This window comes from Aquarana catesbeiana, linkage group LG01 (genome assembly GCF_042186555.1).
Source record: "Aquarana catesbeiana isolate 2022-GZ linkage group LG01, ASM4218655v1, whole genome shotgun sequence".
Classification (NCBI taxonomy): Eukaryota; Metazoa; Chordata; class Amphibia; order Anura; family Ranidae; genus Aquarana; species Aquarana catesbeiana.
The window spans coordinates 613,636,872-613,656,757 of record NC_133324.1 but is presented as its reverse complement, the minus strand read 5'-3'; the positions used below and the strand labels follow the sequence as shown (position 1 = coordinate 613,656,757).

The 19,886-nt window shown below is 41.1% G+C and overlaps 1 protein-coding gene across 2 annotated transcripts in view; it reads left to right on the top strand.

Moving 5' to 3' along the window:
• AFF1 (ALF transcription elongation factor 1) overlaps window positions 1-19,886 on the top strand; it is a 202,672-nt gene that overhangs the window by 29,299 nt on the left and 153,487 nt on the right. For both annotated transcript variants that reach the window (XM_073599923.1, XM_073599915.1), the window contains exons 2-3: window positions 5,594-5,714; window positions 11,998-12,795. In XM_073599923.1, the coding sequence (XP_073456024.1) occupies window positions 5,594-5,714; window positions 11,998-12,795 (919 nt within the window). The remainder of the gene's footprint in view (window positions 1-5,593; window positions 5,715-11,997; window positions 12,796-19,886) is intronic.

The following is a 19,886-nucleotide window of genomic DNA, read 5'->3' as shown; positions in this document are numbered from 1 at the left end:
AAAAATAATTGGCACCTTGTTGCACCAATGCATTTAACTTGTATTGACACGCATTGCGATAAAGGACGGGTCCCCGCACTGACAGAGCAGTCCCTGCTCTGTGTGTGTGTTTTTATATACAGTGGAACCTCAGATTACAAGCATAATCCATTCCAGGAGTATGCTCGTAATCCAGTGTACTTGCATATCAAAGCGAGTTTTCCCATTGAAGTCTATGGAAACAAAAATAATTCCTTCCGCATTGACTTCAATAGGATGCAATACCGCATGCGGCCAGAGGCGGGGGGGTGCCAGAGAGCCTCGGAAACGGCCGAAAAGGCCCGAGCACACTTCGGCTGACCTCGGCAAACCTCGGAAAGACTCCAAGGTTTGCCGAGGTCAGCCGAACCGTCCTCGGGCCTTTCCGTGCATTTCCGAACGCCGACTATCGGCGCATGATTGGCTTCGGCGTCCCCCACCTCAGGCCAAAAGCGGTACTGCACACCGCTTTTGGCCTGAATCCTACTAGTTTTGCAAGACAACACTTGCAAACCGAGTTTAGGATTTTTAGAAATACAATGCTCGTTTTGCGAAACGCTTGTTAACCGCGTTACTCTCAAACCGAGGTTCCACTGTGTGTGTGTGTATGTATGTATATGTGTGTGTATATATAATATATGTGGTTTGAGAGCGTTTTGCAAGATGAGCAACAGTTTTTAATTTTGACTTGTTATACAAGTAGCGTCATGTCACAACTGAGTACAAAAGAGAAGAGAGGCGCCTTTAAGTGTAGCAATATGGTTACATTTAATGAAGATACCACATTTAGAAACTCACATGGTTGATGATTAAAACAGGCACATCTAAATATGCAGGCATCCGGGGTAAAGCTGTCCACATAGTCCGTCCTCCTCGCTGCCATTGACGTTGTCCCTGCCAACGTTTTCAGATCGCTTTACTGCAGGGTAGTCTTCCCGGTCACAATTGCAGACCGACAACTGAGAGCCGGCGGTGCGGAGGATGGTCTATGTGGACAGCTTTACCCCAGATGCTTGCATACTTAGATATGCCTCTTTTAATTATCAACCACGCAAGTTGGTAAATATTGTACCTTTATTAACCACTTCTCGCCCGTAGGGTGTCCAGGGATGTACTTGACTTTCCGGGGCTATATCTGAATGATGCCTGCAGCTACAGACATCATTCAGATATCGGCTTTTTCAGCCGGCGATTCCCTAAACCATAAGAAGGGTCATAGTGGCTGTTCCGCCGCTTTATCGTGCTTACGGGTGGCGGGAGCGGATGTCCCCCCCCCCCGCCGCCGCCCTCCGGTGCTTCTACCGACTCACCGCTTTCAACGATGAGTTGGAGACAGGATCCGCCGGCCCCGGATGGTGATCAAAGAGATTTCTGGCAGACCAGATGGTCGCCGGAGTCTCTATGATCATTCAAAGGCTGGGAATGATGTTATGACATCACGCCCGGCCTCTGCATTAAAAAAAACGGCGCTGCCTCGGCTGGGAGGCTGTGAGCCTTTTTATTTTTTTTTATTTTAGGCTTCCCAGCCTAGATTTGAGATATGGGGTCTTATTGACCCCATATCTCACTGTAAAAAGGACCAATCGTGCCATATTCCTATTACAAGGGATGTTTTCAAACTAAAAAAAAAAAGTCAAATTAACAATAAATAAAAAAATGTAAAGGGCCCCTGTCCCCGTGAGCTTGTACGCAGAAGCGAACGCATAGGTAAGTCCCGCCCACATATGAAAACGGTGTTCAAACCACACATGTGAGGTATCGCCGGGAATGTTAGGGCAAGAGAAATAATTCTAGCCCTAGACCTCCTCTGTAACTCAAAACATGTAACCAGTAAAAATTTTTAAAGCATCGCCTATGGGGATTTTCAAGTACCAAAGCTTGGTGCCATTCCACGAGCGCGTGCAATTTGAAGCGTGACATGTTGGGTATCCATTTACTCGGCGTATCTTCATCTTTCACATTATGCAAAAAATTGGGCTAACTTTAATGTTTTTTTTTTTTTTTAAAGCATGAAACTGTTTTTTTTTCCAAAAATGTGTTCGAAAAATTGCTGAGCAAATACCGTGCGAGATAAAAAGTTGTATTTTCTAGGGTCTTTGCTAAAAAAACATATATAATGTTTGGGGGTTCTATGTAATTTTCTAGCAAAAAAATTATGAATTTTACATGTAGGAGAGAAATATCAGAATGAGCCTGGGTGCGAGGTGGTTAAATGTAACCATATTGCTACACTTAGAGGTGCCTCTCTTCTCTTTTATACACTGTAGCGTCTGCTGGATTTTGCTTCTAATCCCCTTGTGGAGGCTGCCATTTGTGGATGGACATTTTATGGTTACACAACCTATGACATTGCTATAATCTTTTTTTTCTGGACTATAAACTAATGGTTAGCATAAATGTGTACACCCCAACAGATTTGTCAGAAAACCTTTTACTTTCCTTTGAGAATCATTTTCTATCCGACACTATACTACAAAATACTCCCACAAATGCGGGCCATTGATTGCAACCAAGATTTGTTAATTTGTACACACAATGTATTTTTCCTAAAAAAAATTCATTCAAGACCATGTTGCAAAAATGAATACACCCCAAAGAAAGGCCTGAGAAAGAAAAAAATGTCTTTACACAAAGAAAGGTGAAGGCTACAAGAGGATCAGCAAAGCGTTACTTATCAGTCAGAATACTGTAGCAAAAAATTACAAAGATGGTAGTGCAACCATCTCACAGATGTCCAGGCCGTCCACAGAAGTTAACACCTCGACAGGAGCGTCTTCTGAAGAAAATCTCCATGCAGATTGACTGTGGTTAACTAAAGAAGTAGAAGGCCAAACTGGGGTGATTGTTTCCCATGACAAAATACGGCGTACACTGCAGAGGAATGGCATGCGTTGGTGTCATCCATGAAGGAAGCATCTGCCCATGCACAAAAAAACCCACCTAGAATTTTCCAGGGCTCATGCTAAAAAAGACTTCTGGGACTCTGTACTCTGGAGTGATAAGACCAAGATAAATGTTTTTGAAACTGATGGCTTCAAAACTGTATGGCGTTGCGAAGGAGAGTACAAATAAAAATGCATGGTGGAGACAGTGTCTTTCTGTGGAGCTGCATGAGTGCTGCTGGTGTGGTGGAGCTGCATTTCATTTATGGCATCGTTCATTCACAGATGTACTGCTCTATATTGAAAGAGAAGATGCTACCAACACTCCGTGCCCTTGGTCGTTGTGCACTTTTCCAACATGGCAATGATCCAAAACACACATCTAAGGCCACTGTTGCATTTTTGAAAAACAGGGTGAAACTGATTCTGTGGCCAAGTATGTCTCCTGATCTGAACCCTGTCGAACATCTATGGGGAATTCTGAAGAGACAAGTTGAGCATCACTCAGCGTCTAGGCTCTGAAATGGTCTTTATTGAAGAATGATAAAGATAAGATGTTGCAATATATATTGTCAACTACTTTGTTTCATCCCAAGCCTAGACTGTCCTTACAAATCATGGAGGTCATACAAAATACTAGCTGTAGTAGTTTTTGTTGTGGGGTGTATTCATTTTTGCACCAGTTTGAGTAAAACTGAAAATCTTGTAATCCAAGTTGTATTATTAACCTTCCTTTCATGTAATGAGCTAAACAAATGTTCTATCAAACTCAGTTTTGTCAAAATTTTAGAAATTGTTCATCGAGATATTGGTTCAAATCTTACTTTCGAAAAGGGGTGTACTTGTTTATGCTAAGCAGTGTGTGTGTGTGTATGTATGTGTGTGTGTGTGTGTGTGTATATATATATATATATATATAAAATTTTATTTTTGTAATGTACTGTGTTCCCAAAGTTCTGCTTTAAAGAGCACATTTCTTTTAGCAGCCAAATAGTTTCCATATGGATATCTGGCATCTTATGTTTGCTAACCTGTCAGGTTAGCAGCTGTCATTTAAAAAAAACGGTTATATGCATCATCTTGGTTCTTGAGAACATTTAGCTAAACATTTCACTTTTTTGGCTTCTTATCTGAGTACAGCAGCTCAGACCTTCACAGCTGCGCCTTTTCTGATAGACTTTCCCAGCAGTATATGATAATGGCCATTGCTGATGATGCAGGAATTTCGAAGCATTAAAAAGCATATTTTGTTTGTCACATGACCAACTATACTAATACCTTGTATATCCTTGTGTGATTGTATATTGATGAAAACTTAGTTATGTTTTTATAATTGAAGCACATCTAAACACAAAAACTGTATATACTGCAGCCTACCAATCCTTAGATGTGGTTGTTGCATTTCTGACAAGGTCACCTAGTGTCTTCTGTACTTGCTGAAAATCACTTCCTGTGAGCTAGAATACAGCGAAAACAATGTTATCTATCTTTTGTAAGCTACTAATCCCATCAATTCATCCTGTAAAGCTTAAACAGACTCTGCCCCCCCCCCAATCAGGCTGTACCGCGTGGCTGGAGGAATCTCCTGCTGAGGCTATTGTATTCAGACAGCCGCAGCCAGCACCTGTCTGAATACTTGATTGAATACAGCTGCAGTTTAAGTCGTGTTTTGCAGCCGGCAGGGCCACCCATGTAGTAACTTTTGGCTGTTTCTCATAGCATGTACCCTGCTTAAAGCGGTTGTATGCCCTGGAAGAAGAATAAAAAAAACCTGTAAGACAAAGGCATAATGAGCTAGTATGCACTGCATACTAACTCATGAAATACTTACCTTAGAACAAAGCGCCCGCACAGCCTGCCGGTCACTGCTGAGGGAGCTGACATGTTCCCTCTGCGTGTTTCTCCTGGGTTCCCGACTCTGGTGCTTTGAGTGGCCGGAGCCCGTTCTGGCAAGGAGCTCTGAATTTCTGGCCGCATCCGCCGGACCTTTAGAGCGCATGCACCGCTGACGTCAGTGGCTGCATGCAAGGTGAATATCTGCTAAACCCTACAGGTTTAGCAGATCTTCATTTTACCTACAGGTAAGCCTTATTATAGGCTTACCTGTAGGTAAAGATGTGCAAGCGGGGTATACAACCACTTTAATGAAGATGAGTAAAAGCAGATCTGCTTGAAGTCCCAGCCTGCAGCCTCCATAGATACAATGAAGAAATGGGAGTATACACAAAGGGACAAAACATGTGTTTATTTGTAGGGTTACCAGGTGAAACGATCCTGGTAAAAACAATAAAGAAGCCACTACATCTAATGCCTGTTAAGTTGCATTACATGCATTACAATTTGTTTTGGGGTTTAGATAAGCTTTAATTTATATTTAACTATTGCTTTAGACCACTAATGTGATTTTTAATTTTCAGGAAAAGGAAAACATTCAAATTATATTAAAAGTTAAACCAAGCACAGCAAAAATACCTGAAAATGAACTGCTACTTTGTTTTGCATATATGTTGTGTTTGAGACATCGTTTTTGTATGTTTTATATATGACTGCTTAAGTGTGGGGAGAATCTTTCCTTTTTAAATAAGCTAATGGACGTATATAGTAGGAAGTATACAGCGGGCAGATTAATACTATTATATCATTTTGAACTGAACTGTAAAGGTTTGACAAGTTTTATTTTTATCATTTGACAGCTTATACAATGAAGAGAGGAATTTACTTCGAATCAGAGAACGCGAGAGACGAAATCAGGAGATTCTACAAGAAAGACACCCATTCAGTGATCATGCTCCCCTTTTTCCAGAACCTTACAAGGTATTTGTGTGCCTAGTCTGACCATTTATTTTGTGTAAATGTGACATAAAGTAAGGCCAGCAATACACTGTTTGAATCTTGGCTAGTTCTGCAGGAACCGGCCAAGCTTCGAATCATGAAAGGGCAGGCTGAATGTACCAAGTTGATCAGTTTGGCTACAACCAGCCTGCTGGATTATCTGGTGATAATTACTGTCTTTTCCCAGTGGGGACGGCTTCCCCTGTCAGGAGAAAACAATTGCTAAATCCCCTGTCAACACTGTTGATGGAGGAATCGTGCAAATTTCTTTCCTGCAACCACGGAAGTTTTCACCATGTATGGCCGGCCTAAGGTAATAATAATCGTATTGGTACTTGCAATTGATCAGCCCGAGGACACATAGAAAAATGGTTGTTCTAGGAGGGGCGCAGAGATGAAGTGATGGTGGTAAGTTTTAAGTGGTTTTACCCTTCTAAGTTCTGTACAGCATTTGTTTTTGAGAGAAATGTGTGTTGGACCAGGGATTTAAAATTTTTTTTTTTTACAAAAATATTCAGCAGCTGCTTTGATATTGTTTGTCAGACTTCTTTAGCAGCACAAAGAGCTATATGACAAGCTTGACCACCGTTCTTAAGACGACAGGAAGATATCCCTGATTTGGGAACATATTGCATCCAAAACCAATTTGAATTGGTAAAAACAATCAAAATCCGACAGTAAGTACTTTATTTATTATTCAGCACATGTGCAAACATTTTTCTGTCAGTGTAATTTTGCATAATTTATCTGTAGTGTACAGGCCATAGATGATTTTTAGGTCTTGGATTTACCAGTCTGACTGTGGAGTAGGCACATTGGTGGGGTGGTAGATGGCCAATCATGAGTGATGTGGCTCTGAAATGCTGGATGACGTGACTATGATTGGATTTACACGAGGACATCCTTCTATTCCCCCAAAAAATTACCTTTTGTGTCTGCTTTTTATTTCTTTTTTTGAATGAATAACCAGGGCTATGTACCTCCTACTCATTCAGATGGGGGGGTATCTGGGGGCTGTCTTATTCTAAAGGGGGCTTTTAGATTTTGATAAGCCCCTCTCCCACATCCACACCTTTTTTGGGTGACAGAATTTGGAGATGATGCCTTTGTCCCCTCAGCATGGGGACAAGGTGTCTTACAAAAGAGGTTTTGCTGCCCACTCCCTTGCAAAGATACCCTCCCAGTGTTGAAGACCTGTAGCCTGATCTGGTTTAAGGTGATGCTGGGGAGTTGCTGGCCTCACACTCGCTGCCCTCACATTTTCTGGCCACCCAGGTTACAGGCTTGGATTAAGAGTGTTTTAAAATCTTTAAAAAAGCCCCACACTGTACTAGTTTAAGAAAAAAAAATCCAGATTGGGGTCCTCCAAAAATTCATAAAAGACCCTTATCTAGGTATGCAGAGTGGTCAGTATAGGGAGTTGGAGGTGAGCGTGCACTCCTCTTCTCAACCATACCATGCCATGTGCTTCAACATTGGGAGGGTACTTTTCAGGGGGGAAAGGAGAGGTGTCATGCCCCTTTTCGACCCATCTTGTACCCATGTTAAGAGGATAAGGGACTCCACTTTTTCTGTAAATGGGTAACAAGGGGTACACTTACTCTCATCCCTTCACCAAAAAAGGAAAAAAGCAAATGAAAACAACCAAACTGAAGAAAGCTCTTTTTAAAAATCATTGTCATGTCTTCCAATGATGCTGATCACCATGATCTGCTGTCCGAAGATGTTGACCCACCGACACTACATCATGCTGCACCACAATATCCACCGTCCAATTACAATGTTCTGTAAATTTCTCCTTATGACCTTCCACAGTGATTGAACAATACAGTGTAAGATTGATTTGTCCAGTTAAAATTCAAAATGCATTGACGAATAGTAATGCCATGAAGCTATAAACTAAAGATTATAGATAATAAATGTTTTTTTTTTTTTTTTTCCATTTTTTTTTTTGTCTAGACGTTGAAAACAAAACTGAGTGGCATCAGAGACCATTCTAGAAAGGAGCTGCCTCTCCAGAACAAAGTCATAGTGAAGTAGGGGCTTGCAGAATACTGTTATACTGCATTTTTACCTACTAAGCTTTCTGAAGCAATGTAAGAACTTTCAGGGGGTAAGCTTACAATATTTTTTGTTCCTTCAAATTTAAAACTTGCAAGCTCATGTTTTTTCTTTTATTTTCAGAATGGCAAGCAACTTCCATGACAACTACAATCCAGAGGAGGAACAAGCAGGAATCTGTGGCAGAGGCTAATACTGTCAGCACTCTGTAGCATAATGCTAGCAGTCCTACTGTTTTTGACAGCAATGCCACCGCAACCACAGTGAATGTGTCTATGGTGCCTGAAAAGGGGCCAAGTCCGTCTACTGCAAGGCCAAGTTTTGAGACCAGGCCCGCTAAAAGCAGATAACTTGCTATTCATCAAGGGCTTCAGAAAGACGAGGATACCCTTTGGAATGTTCTGAACAAAATCACTGAAAAATTATAGCCAATGAATATACACAAGAATACCACCTTGTAATGGCTGTGGTCCCTTTTACTCAGGATAGTTCCTGAGGTTAAAAAAGGGCCCTATGAAATATTAGTTTCCTTAATTGTACTGTCCTGATGCAGCACAAAATGCTTCACACATATGTCAGCCTGCACTGTCACCACCTGCAGCACCACTACTGTCATACAGTTGTCTCCTCTCTTCCTATTATAATCCCTTCCCTCCTTCCTCCAGTTCTCTACCTTTCCATGATCCCTACCCATCTAATGAGAACATGCATCAGAGATCACACCATTATGGCATTGCTGTTCTACTGCCATCTCCTTTTTATTTTTAAACCCCACCACCAACACCTCGCCAACATTTCAGTGAGGACAGACCTACTTTCCATATCCAACTAGTCTCGAAGAAGGTAACAAAGGAAATCTCTCCACACAGGATCTTCATTGCCCTCTTTATTTTGGAATCAAATGTTTTGTATTGAAAAGTTTTTTGACATTAGGATTTGTGATCTGGCCTCCAGATAACATTCCTTTCCTACTTAGGCCTTGTTCACATGGGCTTTAGTTTTTGCATCCTTGTTGTTCAGAGTGAAATTTTAGAACAGTTGTGAAAAATAAAATATATTTTTTTTAATTGACCATTTTGCTTGCTTGAGTTTCATTATAAAATAATACAATTCAGGTGGAACTTTAGTCAGAAAATTTAGTCCTGCTGGATCTCTTCAGGCTGGCCCATTTTGCAGGTATAGCTATGCAAAACGTTAAAAAAAACAGTATCTATACTGTTTAAAATCCAGGATTACACTGTGTCTCCCTGCTCTGCACATGCTCAGTTGCTCTTTTTAAGCACTGTGCTGAATTTGTAGAGGCCGATCTGCTTACAGCCTAAAGATTTACTGCTGTTCAAAGGCTCTGGGCTTGAGTAAAATGGCAGCCTCCAGCAATAAAAAAAAAAAAAACAATGCTGGAGGCAAATTACAGCACACACTAATTTTAGTAGCTAATTATTAATGTGAAATGTGTTTCTTGTTAAAGAACATTATTTTTTATACCGTTATTTTGGGTAAAGTTCCACTTTAAATACAGTCTGGGATATTTGCACTAACAGTTAAAATTTCAGGATAAGCTTTCACAACAAGCTTGTCTGGAAAATTCAACATCATGTCAGGTAATACAGCTCTTGCCGTACTTCTTGCTGCTGCATATACGAGACCTTCAGCTGTCATACATGGAAGGGATAGCATTCTTTTTCCCCTTTGGTCATTTACAGAGCACAGTGTAAATGACCAAATAAAAAAATTGCCTGGAGTTCTGATTTAAAGTGGTTGCAAATCCTTACATATACACAGTGAAGTGACTGGCATCAGGTGTTACACAGAGATGAAACAAATCATCCTACATATGTTTTTTTTGTTTATCTGCAGTCTTCTCTTCTTTACATCCATTCAAAGTCCAGCATTTTTTAAAGCTTGTCTGGGAGTTCCGAAAAAAGGGGACGGAGAGCTGAAGTTGCACTCTGTAGAGCTCAGTGAGGAGATCTCTGAAAGCTGATTGGATGAAAGTGACATACCCCCTCTGCACAGCACAAAGGAACAGAGCTGAGGCTGTCAATCAGCTGGAGATCACTCCCCTGCCGCCTTTTTTTTATATTGGTGTCCGGAAAACCTGTCACTAATGCAGATAGTAGAGGAACAAAGCAGTAGACAGAAATGACACTTTGTACTCTTATTTGAGGCACACTATAGGGGGATATGATTTGTTCATATTTCAGGGCTGAGGTTTACAACCACTTTAAGCATTACAAAATAGTAACTCTAGGCACAGTGGAGGCATTGCCCCACTAGAGTATAAAAAACGCTCTGTGGGTGATATCGCCTTCTGTTATGCTGTTTTCAGTGTTTCTTAAAGGCTGTCAAAGTGAAAAAAATGACACATTATTTATATAGCATTATTTACAACCTTATAATAGTGCTAGTTTAGCCTTTCCTGTCAGCCATAGTATATATGTGGCAGCACTGCAGTGGGCCTTATTGTGTATGCCCTCAGCATGGTGTCCGATTGTTTGAGCGCCCTCTCACCTTTTATGCTGCCACATATGTTTATTAATGGCGTGAAGGGATTAAAAAAGAGTTTAGAGTCCTTTTTCCTTTTTCTCCTTTTTTTTTTTTTTTTTTTTTTTTTTTTTTTTTTACAAATTAGCCAGTGATGTTTAAAGAAGTTTTCTGTTTAAAGTGCACGATTGGGTATGCATTTTAAACAGAAATGAGTGGATAATCAAGCCAAACTCCCACCTTCTGTCACTTTAAAATAGTTTTCCAAGCTGGTCCAAACAATTTCCTTTACTAACAGATGCACCCGCTGTGAGCGCTTTAAAAACTGTAAGTAGCATTAGCTACATACAAGGTACAGAGCTGTGTTCTGGCAGTGGGATGAGAACTTTTCGCCCTGCCTCTGGAACAAAACAGAGTCGGGCTGAGCCCTGCTTCTCCAGTCACAGGAAGCTTTTTTGTATTTTATGAATAAATACAAGGCTTCCTGTGATTGGATGAGGTGGATTTTGTGATGTCATCTGTCCACCCAGTCCAGCCAGTCAGAGGAAGCCTTGTATTCATTTGGAAATTAAATATCTTCCTGTGAATGGCCTACTCTATTTGTTCCAGGAGCTGGACAGGAAGTTGATTTACCACTGCCAGAAGATAGTGCTGTATATAGTAGGTAGCTGATGCTACATACAGTTAACACAGTGCTCCCAGCAGGCTCATCAGTTAGTGAAGGCGATAGTCCAAACAAACTGTTTTAAAGTGACAGCTAGATTTCAGCTTTAACATGACTATTTACATATACTTAACCTTTCTTCCTTCTACGTCACTCACTAGTCACCATTCTTTGCTGCAGCCCCCTAAGCTTGGGCATTAACAAAACATTGGTTTTGTGTGCAAACATGTCGCAGTGCATCTTGACCCTTCCCTTTCAATGAATATGCAGTTATAAAACTGGCCCTCTGTATCTTTGCTGGCCTCTGATTGGATGCAGGCACTATTTAGCCAATATCTCTACAGTGAGATCTTTCAGCAAAAGTCATTTGAACAGGGGGCCCTCTGCGGAGCACAATTTGGCCAGGTCATTTGGTGAACATAGCTTTCTTTCTGTCTTTCTTTTTCTCTCCTAAACACAAAAAAGAAGTGATGTTTGAGGAATTGGGGTTAAAGAAAATTCTTCAAAACACATTTCAATGTGCGTGTGGTTTTTGTGGGGCTTTTTTTGTGCATGTGTTTTAGTGTGAGCCATTATCCTTCAATTCAGTTCTTTTGGAGCTGAATGGATTCTAAGCCCAGTCTATAATGGGCCCTGAGTATTGTCCAGATTAGGACTCACCTCCTCATTACACTAAGCTCCCTACCCGTACCATTCTTCCTTCAAATTCCGATGAATGTTGGACTGAGGGGGTGGAGCTTAAATTCTACTTGGGCTGAAGTCGAGACCCCCATAAAGCTTGAGTCCAAGGCGTTGCACAGAGACAGATTTACAGCTATTTTTTAAGTCTGATTTTGCTAGTGATGTTACAGATTAACTTTGTAACATGCTGTAAAATTTGTTTGAGGGTAAAAGGAATCAAACTCTTTAACTGGAAAGAGGACAAAAATTGTGACAACCTTTTTGACCTATGACAGTTGTTGCATATAAAGCATTTTCGTCTTCAATAAAAATCAGTAAAAATGTGTTTTTTGTTTACATGTTTTTATTTTAATATATATATATTTTTTTTTTTAGACACGTAAAGGTGATGAATTGTCAAGTCGTATACAGAGCATGCTGGGTAATTATGAAGAGGTTTGTGAAGAAGTAAAGGAACTGATAGGTGTAAAGTCCTGCCAGGATCCCATTCATGTCCCTTCAAGTGCTTTACCAGTCTCTTCACCAGTGGAATCAGATAAGCAGCACTCTTATCACAGCACTAACAGTCGGTCTTTGGGGTCCCGGCAAAGGCCTCATACAGGTTCTGTCCTATCCTCTAATGAATTGAGAGGGAGCCACAGCCAAAGTCGTGTGAGCCTTCAGCAACGTACTAGCGTCATGTCTATGGAGAAAAGTGTCAAGCAAACTCAAGAAGGTAGCTCTGCTAAACCGTCATCCTCCCCTGCGTCCATCTCAGCCCTTTCCCCTCTACTGTCGTCCTTGTCACCTCCAGTTGAGCCATTGTCCCCATTACATTCCAGCAATCAAGTTGATTCCAAGCCGCGGGGCGGCCAAAGCCATGCAAAATCTCACCACCGTGCCACAAAATCTCCAATTTTGAGTGACACAGGCAACAGAGAAGGCACTGCTACTACTGTTGCTAATTTGGTGCCTTCCTCACAAACTTTCCCAAAATATTTGACAAATAGTACATTGCCCCCAAAGCCCACTGCTTATGTACGGCCCATGGATGGTCAAGATCAAGTTCCTACTCATTCACCAGATTTAAAACCACTTCAAGAGGACTACCATGAGGAGTCATTTGGAAGTCATGTAGATCTAAAACCTAGTGGCAAGGATAAGTTCTCCAAACTAGCATCTGAATCATATGAGGTAAGTCCTTCAGTAACTTAAAAATATGCACATCTAGCTCTGATTATTTCAGTACCCTATTGTCCAATATGATATTTGTAAAAATGCTCAGTGCCATAACTTTGTATTTTTTTTTTTTTAATACATATGTTGAGCTTGCTGTGCATATATCCAAATAATTCTAGGGTTAATGTTTACATTATGCTCATAGCCTTGTTGACTGCCTGCAGGTAACTGAAGTTCAAAGTGGACTGTTTACATACTGTTATTATGTACAGTACTAGAGTTTATTAGATTGCATACTGGTTCTTGGGGATCTCTAAGTTTTGCTTGTTAGGACCATCTCACACAGTCTCAACCAGAGCGGGGGCAGAGCATTGTACCCAAGGTTTTTGTGTGGGTTACCTGCGATTTCCCATAGACTTTTGATAATGTCATGCTCTCTGACTCAGCCAATCAGAGGAAGCTTTGTATCCACTCACAGAATATAAAGCGGTCAATGAATGGCTGAGCCACACTCAGACAGACTTTGTATAGTTCCGGGAGCAAGACTGGAAGCAGAAACGGCCGATTCGATTCGATCCATGTATGGCCAGACTGATTGTATTCAAGTTGATCCATTGATCGACTTAAACCTAGTACACATGGGCCAAATGTCAGGTGACATCAGCCGGTTCAATAAAAACATTCAACCTGTGTGTATGGCAGCTGGTCTGACAGAAGGCAGCCATTCTGGCTTCTGACGGACATGCATACTGGAAAACCAGTGGCCGATCAGCGCAACCAGATTGTTCTGGCTGGGAGGCCTTCCCCGCCTCAGAATAGCTCAGCGGGGGAGATCGCTGTACTATCATTGGATTGTTACTAACATTGGCTCCGACTGGAGATGTCAGTTTCTTTTCCTGGCGCGACTTCGGCTTGACTTGCATATGACCTTTTTAACAGAAGTCAATGCAAGTTGTGCCGAAGTCGCACCAAAAGTAGTGCAGGAACCTTTTTCTAAGTCAGAGCGACTCAAGTCGCTCCTATTAGAATGGTTCCATTGCACTTAATGGGGCACGACTTGTCATGTGACTTGTGCTCTCAAGTGACATGACAAGTTCCAATGGGCAGGGGCGTTTTGGGAGCGCTGTATACAACCTCCCAACCCGCCCCAAAGATGCTGCTTGCAGGACTTTTTTTTTCCTGTCCCGCAAGTGCACCACCCCCGTGTGAAAAGGCACACTGGAATGAATGAGAAGCGGTTTTCAGGTGCTTGGCAGAGGCTATTTCCAGCGCTAAAGCGCCTGAAAACCACCCCAGTGTTAAAGGGGTCTTACAGATTCCTCTATCCACATGAATTCCCTTCTGCCTGGCTATTGTAGTGACATGTTCCAGCGCTGTGTATCAGAAAACCTGAGCAGTGCCTGCAGCTGATTGGTTGCCGGGTGCTGTTCACCTGCCAGTTTTTGGCCCGGCTCCTTATGGCCCTTGCACACGATCCGGAAATCATACGAAAAATACTGATTTTGAAGCGATTGTACCATAATCGGATCGTTAGTACAGAGGTTTTGAGAGCCAATCACGACAGTTCATCTGATCTTATCCGATCGGACAAGCTTGAAAGGTTTTTTTTTTTTCTCGTAGGATTTTCATTTAATCAGCACAGTTGTCGTTCGAAAGTACAATACAAATACATTGCAACACATGACATCGCTTCCAATTTTTTATTCTGTCGTAGGAGAATTTTCGTAACTTTAGTAAAGTCTTCATGTTCGATATGCGACTAGCATGCAAAACAAAAAACAGCACTATCTGACATCTGATTTTCAGATCGTGTTTACGGGGCTTTACTCAGATGACTTTTGTCAGCCAGCAGGGCCACAGACTGAATTCCATCGTCCAAAATTTTAACAGTCTATGGCCAGCTTTTAGTTTTAGGGTTCTGGTAAGGGGAAAGGTTAAGTATTGATGCCTGACCTTACAAATGCGCTTCTGGAAGAACATGCCCATAGACACACTCCTAAACCTTGTGAACAGCCTTCCCAGAAAAATTGAAGCTGTTATAGCTGCAAAGGGTGTGCCAACTCAGTATTGAACCCTACGGACTAAGACTGGGTCCCAATACTAACAATTACTAACAGACACAGCCTAAAACCGAGCTCTTAATATTTCCTCCCCCAGGTGCCCGTTCCCCTGACTTCTCTGTCAAGATCAATGGCACATCTATCAGTCCGTCCCCACATGCCAGGGTGCTAGGGGTAACCTTAGACTCTGAACTGTCCTTTCAGACCCACATATAATCCCTGTCCAAATCATGCCGCCTTAGCCTCCACAACATTTTCAGAATACGCCCCTTTTTAACTAATAACACCACCAAGCTTCTAATTCCCTCCCTGGCTATCTCTCACCTCGACTACTGCAACTCCCTTCTCATTGGATTACCTTTACATAGGCTATGCCCCCTTTAGTCCATAATGAATCCACCCCTCTCTGCCAATCCCTCCACTGGCTTCCACTCACCCAACAAAAAAAATTCAAAGTACTAACAATAATTTACAAAGCCATCCATAACTCTGCCTCCAGCTACATCACTAACCTAGTCGCAAAATACCAACCAGGCCGCTCTCTTCGGTCCTCCCAAGACCTCTTGCTTTCTAGCTCCCTTGTCACCTCCTCCCATGCTCGCCTCCAGGATTTCTCCAGAGCTTCTCCCATCCTCTGGAACTCCCTATCCCAATCTGTCCAACTGTTTCCTAATTATCCATTTTTAGCCTATCCCTGAAAACCTTCTCTTTAAAGAAGCCTATCCTGCGTCTAACTAATACACTGTTTTACTTCCTCCATCAGCTCATCCCCCACAGCTATTACCTGTTGTATCAGTTGACCCCCTATTTTTAGATTGTAAGCTCTAACGAGCAGGGCCCTCTGATTCCTCTTATAACAAATTGTAATGTAACTGTAATGTCTGCCTTTATTTTGTTAAGCACTGCGCTAACTGTTGGTGCTATATAAATCCTGTATAATAATAATACTTTTGACCTTTTAGTGTATCTAGCATGGTGTCTTGAATAGTTCGGTACTATGGAAGACAGAAGGGTTTTGATGAGCTCCGCTTCTGCTGCTTCTTCTCTTTTAATGGTAAAAGCTCCTCTATAGCTTTACCACAATATAGTACATAATTACATAGTCGGGTTGAAAAAAAGATACAAGTCCATCTAGTTCAACCATAAAAAAAAATGGTTTCCCAACTTAAGCTGGCCATACTGGACTCGACAGAAGTCAATCTAAAAATCAGCGGGGTATAAACTTATCACCTGAATAATGACTGCATCCGATCAGATGAAGTCACTTTTCAGGTATTCAGGCAACCATTAGTGTCACAGCTGTTTTGATTACAGTAGCTGGCAGGGGACATTCCTTCATGCATGTTGTTTAGCTTGGATGGAGGGATCGATTGATTTTGTGTGTATGGCTAGCCTAAGTCATTAAAGCCTTAAAAGAAAAAGCAACAAAATCAGCACAAGGGACATTACTTTTGATCGTGCCATGTGTCCCTTGTGCTGCTGCAAGGATAGCCTTCCTCCGGCGGAACACAATGATTGCTGCTAGTGGGTATAGCAACCCTGCCGTAATCAAATGTAAAAATATCTGACAGTCTGGTTGTACCCAACTCGATCAATGGATCGACTTGGGTATAATCAGCCTGCCCATAGATGGATCAAATCTCAACGGGTCGTTGCTAAACCGGTCTAATTCCGATCTGTGTATGGCCGACTTAAGACATTTGCTGGGTGCGGACATAGTTGATGTGATGTCAGCAGATTCAGAACCATCACTCATGTAACACACAATAGTATTTCCCTATTCTCCTCCCTGCTGCAGCTATGTAGAAAGGGGAGGGGAGGTGTGGAAGAGCTTGGCCAGCAAAGAGTTTAATTAGACACTCCTAGACGAGGAGAGAGCCTAGGACATAGGAGAGAGGAGACTGCTAGGGATTTGAATCTTCTGGAGTAGTTATGCTTTTAGCAAGTTCAAAGGCACATTTTAAAGTGATTTAAAAAAACTGTTCATAGAACGGAAAAACACTGCAAGTAAGAAATTAAAATGTGATATTCCATGATTTTACCTGTAACGGGGTCTCTTTAAACTGTGGAGAAAAAAAGAGAAGGCGCTGAAAATTACCAGATTTGGGCAATTGCCATTTCACAGTTGGAGATAATGTCCTTGTATGTGTGCATATAAATGTTGGCGTTATGCCGAACCTCTGTATATCAGTACTGCTGGACTGAAAAATTAAGTCAGTTAAAACTTGGCCTGAAAAAATTAACTGTTGGTGCAGATAAAACAAATCTCATGTACAGTACATATATACCTTTAGTCAGAAATGGGTAATGCTCTAGCTGGACATATGGTTGTGATCTGCTACACAAATATACTTTCAGTGTTTGTTTTAACCTCTCAGTACTTGCCTGACGTCTGAAGTTGGAAGCATTGTGCTGTGTCCAAGTTGGAACCCAGCAATTGGAACATTTTGTTTAGCTTCCCTGTTCATTAAAGCAAATGCTTCATTTTAAAATGGTTTGACGCCTCGGACAGAAATATAAAAAGTTTGCATATGAAGTACCTACTAAATAGCTGAAGGTAGCATATGTTCATACTCTATGCTTAAAATGTGGATAGGTAGGTGCTGTCAATTTATAGGGCCAATAAAGGTGAAAGGGAACAATTATATATTTATATACTGTATAAGGCGAGCAACAGGCTGGGATACACTGATTGTGACAGTAACCATGTCAAATGTTGCATATGGCCACACAGCATATCGTGACATTTTTCCAAAAATAATTTTTATTCTTATACGGGATTTATACAGTACCAACAGTTTACGCAGCGCATAAAGTAGTAGTAAAGATTGCTTTTTAAATTTATACCTACAAGTTAGCCTATAATAACTTAAGGCTTACCTCCTAAACTTGCACCGTCTATTATGTGCTGTGGTAGCAAGACTGAATTTTGGTTCACTGTGGTGCATTAGGTTACCCATTCAAATGAATGGGCTTCTTTTACCCCTTTACGTCAATGAACAATATAATGCTCATTAATTGCACTGCAGTGGACTTCCCTGCTGTGAATGGACCCTAATGCCTTCTTCTTCAGCGGCGCACACTGCCCTTTAGTGTATTTCCCCCCTGTTATGCCCCTTTCACACAGACCAGAAACGGTTTTACTCAGCATGGAATCTGTTCTCTGATCCCTGCTGAGCAGAGCAGCCTGATGACAGATCCGTGTCTGCTCTGCATAAGCCCACATTGCTCTATGGGCAGGCAGATGTACACAGACCGGTTGTCCGTTTACACGCAACCGCCCTCTGATTTGATCCAGCTTTTTTCTTTGTTTTAGCCAGATCAAATCAGAGGTAGCCAGGTATAAACTGACTCAAGACGGTTTACATTGGACTACCCATAGAGGAGAACGAGGGTCTGATCAGGTCCACCTAAAAAACAGACAGGCGGACCCAATCGGAGCCCTTATGTGAAAGGGGCCTTATGATGCTGCAGAGAGAGACATCATAACAGTTAATTTGCCCAGTAAGGACAAAACACACAGGTTTAGTTTAGGCTGATAACTTTTCCATATAGGTCTTTAAAAATGACCCTTTATTCAAAATGTAAAAGTTTGGCAAAATAACAGTATTTTGACCATGCTTTGTGTGACGGTTGATCATCATGTAAATGAATTTGTCACGTACGTCTCATGGAAAATTAACAGGTGGAGCTTTTCACAGTAGATAGTCATAGTTTGCTTTGAAAAATACGGTATATAGTACCTTGACTTTTACAACTAACATGAATCTTGGTGTATGTCCAGGCAAAATGAAGGAAAATATAACAATGTTTGTTGTAGCAAAGGGAGGACTGTAAAAGGGCATCATGTGGTGAACAAACAAAACAGGAATAGATCACATAAAATTCCAAATGTATTATGCAAAAGAAAAAAAAAAAAAAACATGGTAAGAACCACATCCCTGTGTTCCCAGGTAAAGTTCAAATCTGTAATACGGAGAATAATTTCTGTTTTTTTACAAAACTAGGCCACATCAGCTCAAAGCATTTTTGAAAACACTTTCAGGAACGCATATGAACACACATGATGTCCAGAACAGGGTCAATGTACAAAAACCAGTGTTAAAAGACCTCGTCTTGTACAATAGAGTTTCAGTAAGTCATCAACATGATAGAACAGCAGGGAACATGTAGTGGATCATAGGCATGTGGCACCAGCAGTTACCAACAACTATCACCCCACATCAATAGAATATGCGTATGCAAAAAGTAGTTATATTAACTGGCATCCACAGATAACATGATCATCTAACAGTGGTGGAGCACACTGGCCATGTGTGAGAAGTACAGCAGTGGTTTTTACATATTTTGTGTGTGTCAAATTCCATCATGGAGGCTGCTCATTATATACTGTAACTACTTTTTGCATATTCTTGCATATATATAGCGCACCAAAAAAAAAAAAGGGAAGTGTCTCTAATAATTTCCCTTGTGATCTGTCTCTAAGTGCAATGACCAACCATGATTATGTGTGTAATATATAATATAATATAAGTGTGTGTGTGTGTGTGTGTGTGTGTGTATATATCTATCTGTCTAGATAGATACAGAGAGAGAGATATTTATGTTCATGTGTAAAAGAAAAATCCAAATGCTATGATCAGCCGTGATTGTATGTTTAAAGTATATGTGTATGTATTTCCAAAAGTAATTTGGGAGAACCTGCTAGCTCCCCCAAATTCCTTTATCATCTCTAAATACTGTGATCAACCATAATCATGTGTTTGTAATATACAGTGGGGACGGAAAGTATTCAGACCCCCTTAAATTTTTCACTCTGTTATATTGCAGCCATTTGCTAAAATCATTTAAGTTCAGTTTCTTTCCTCATTAATGTACACACAGCACCCCATATTGACAGAAAAACACAGAATTGTTGACATTTTTGCAGATTTATTAAAAAAGAAAAACTGAAATATCACCTGGTCCTAAGTATTCAGACCCTTTGCTCAGTATTTAGTAGAAGCACCATTTTGATCTAATACAGCCATGAGTCTTTTTGGGAAA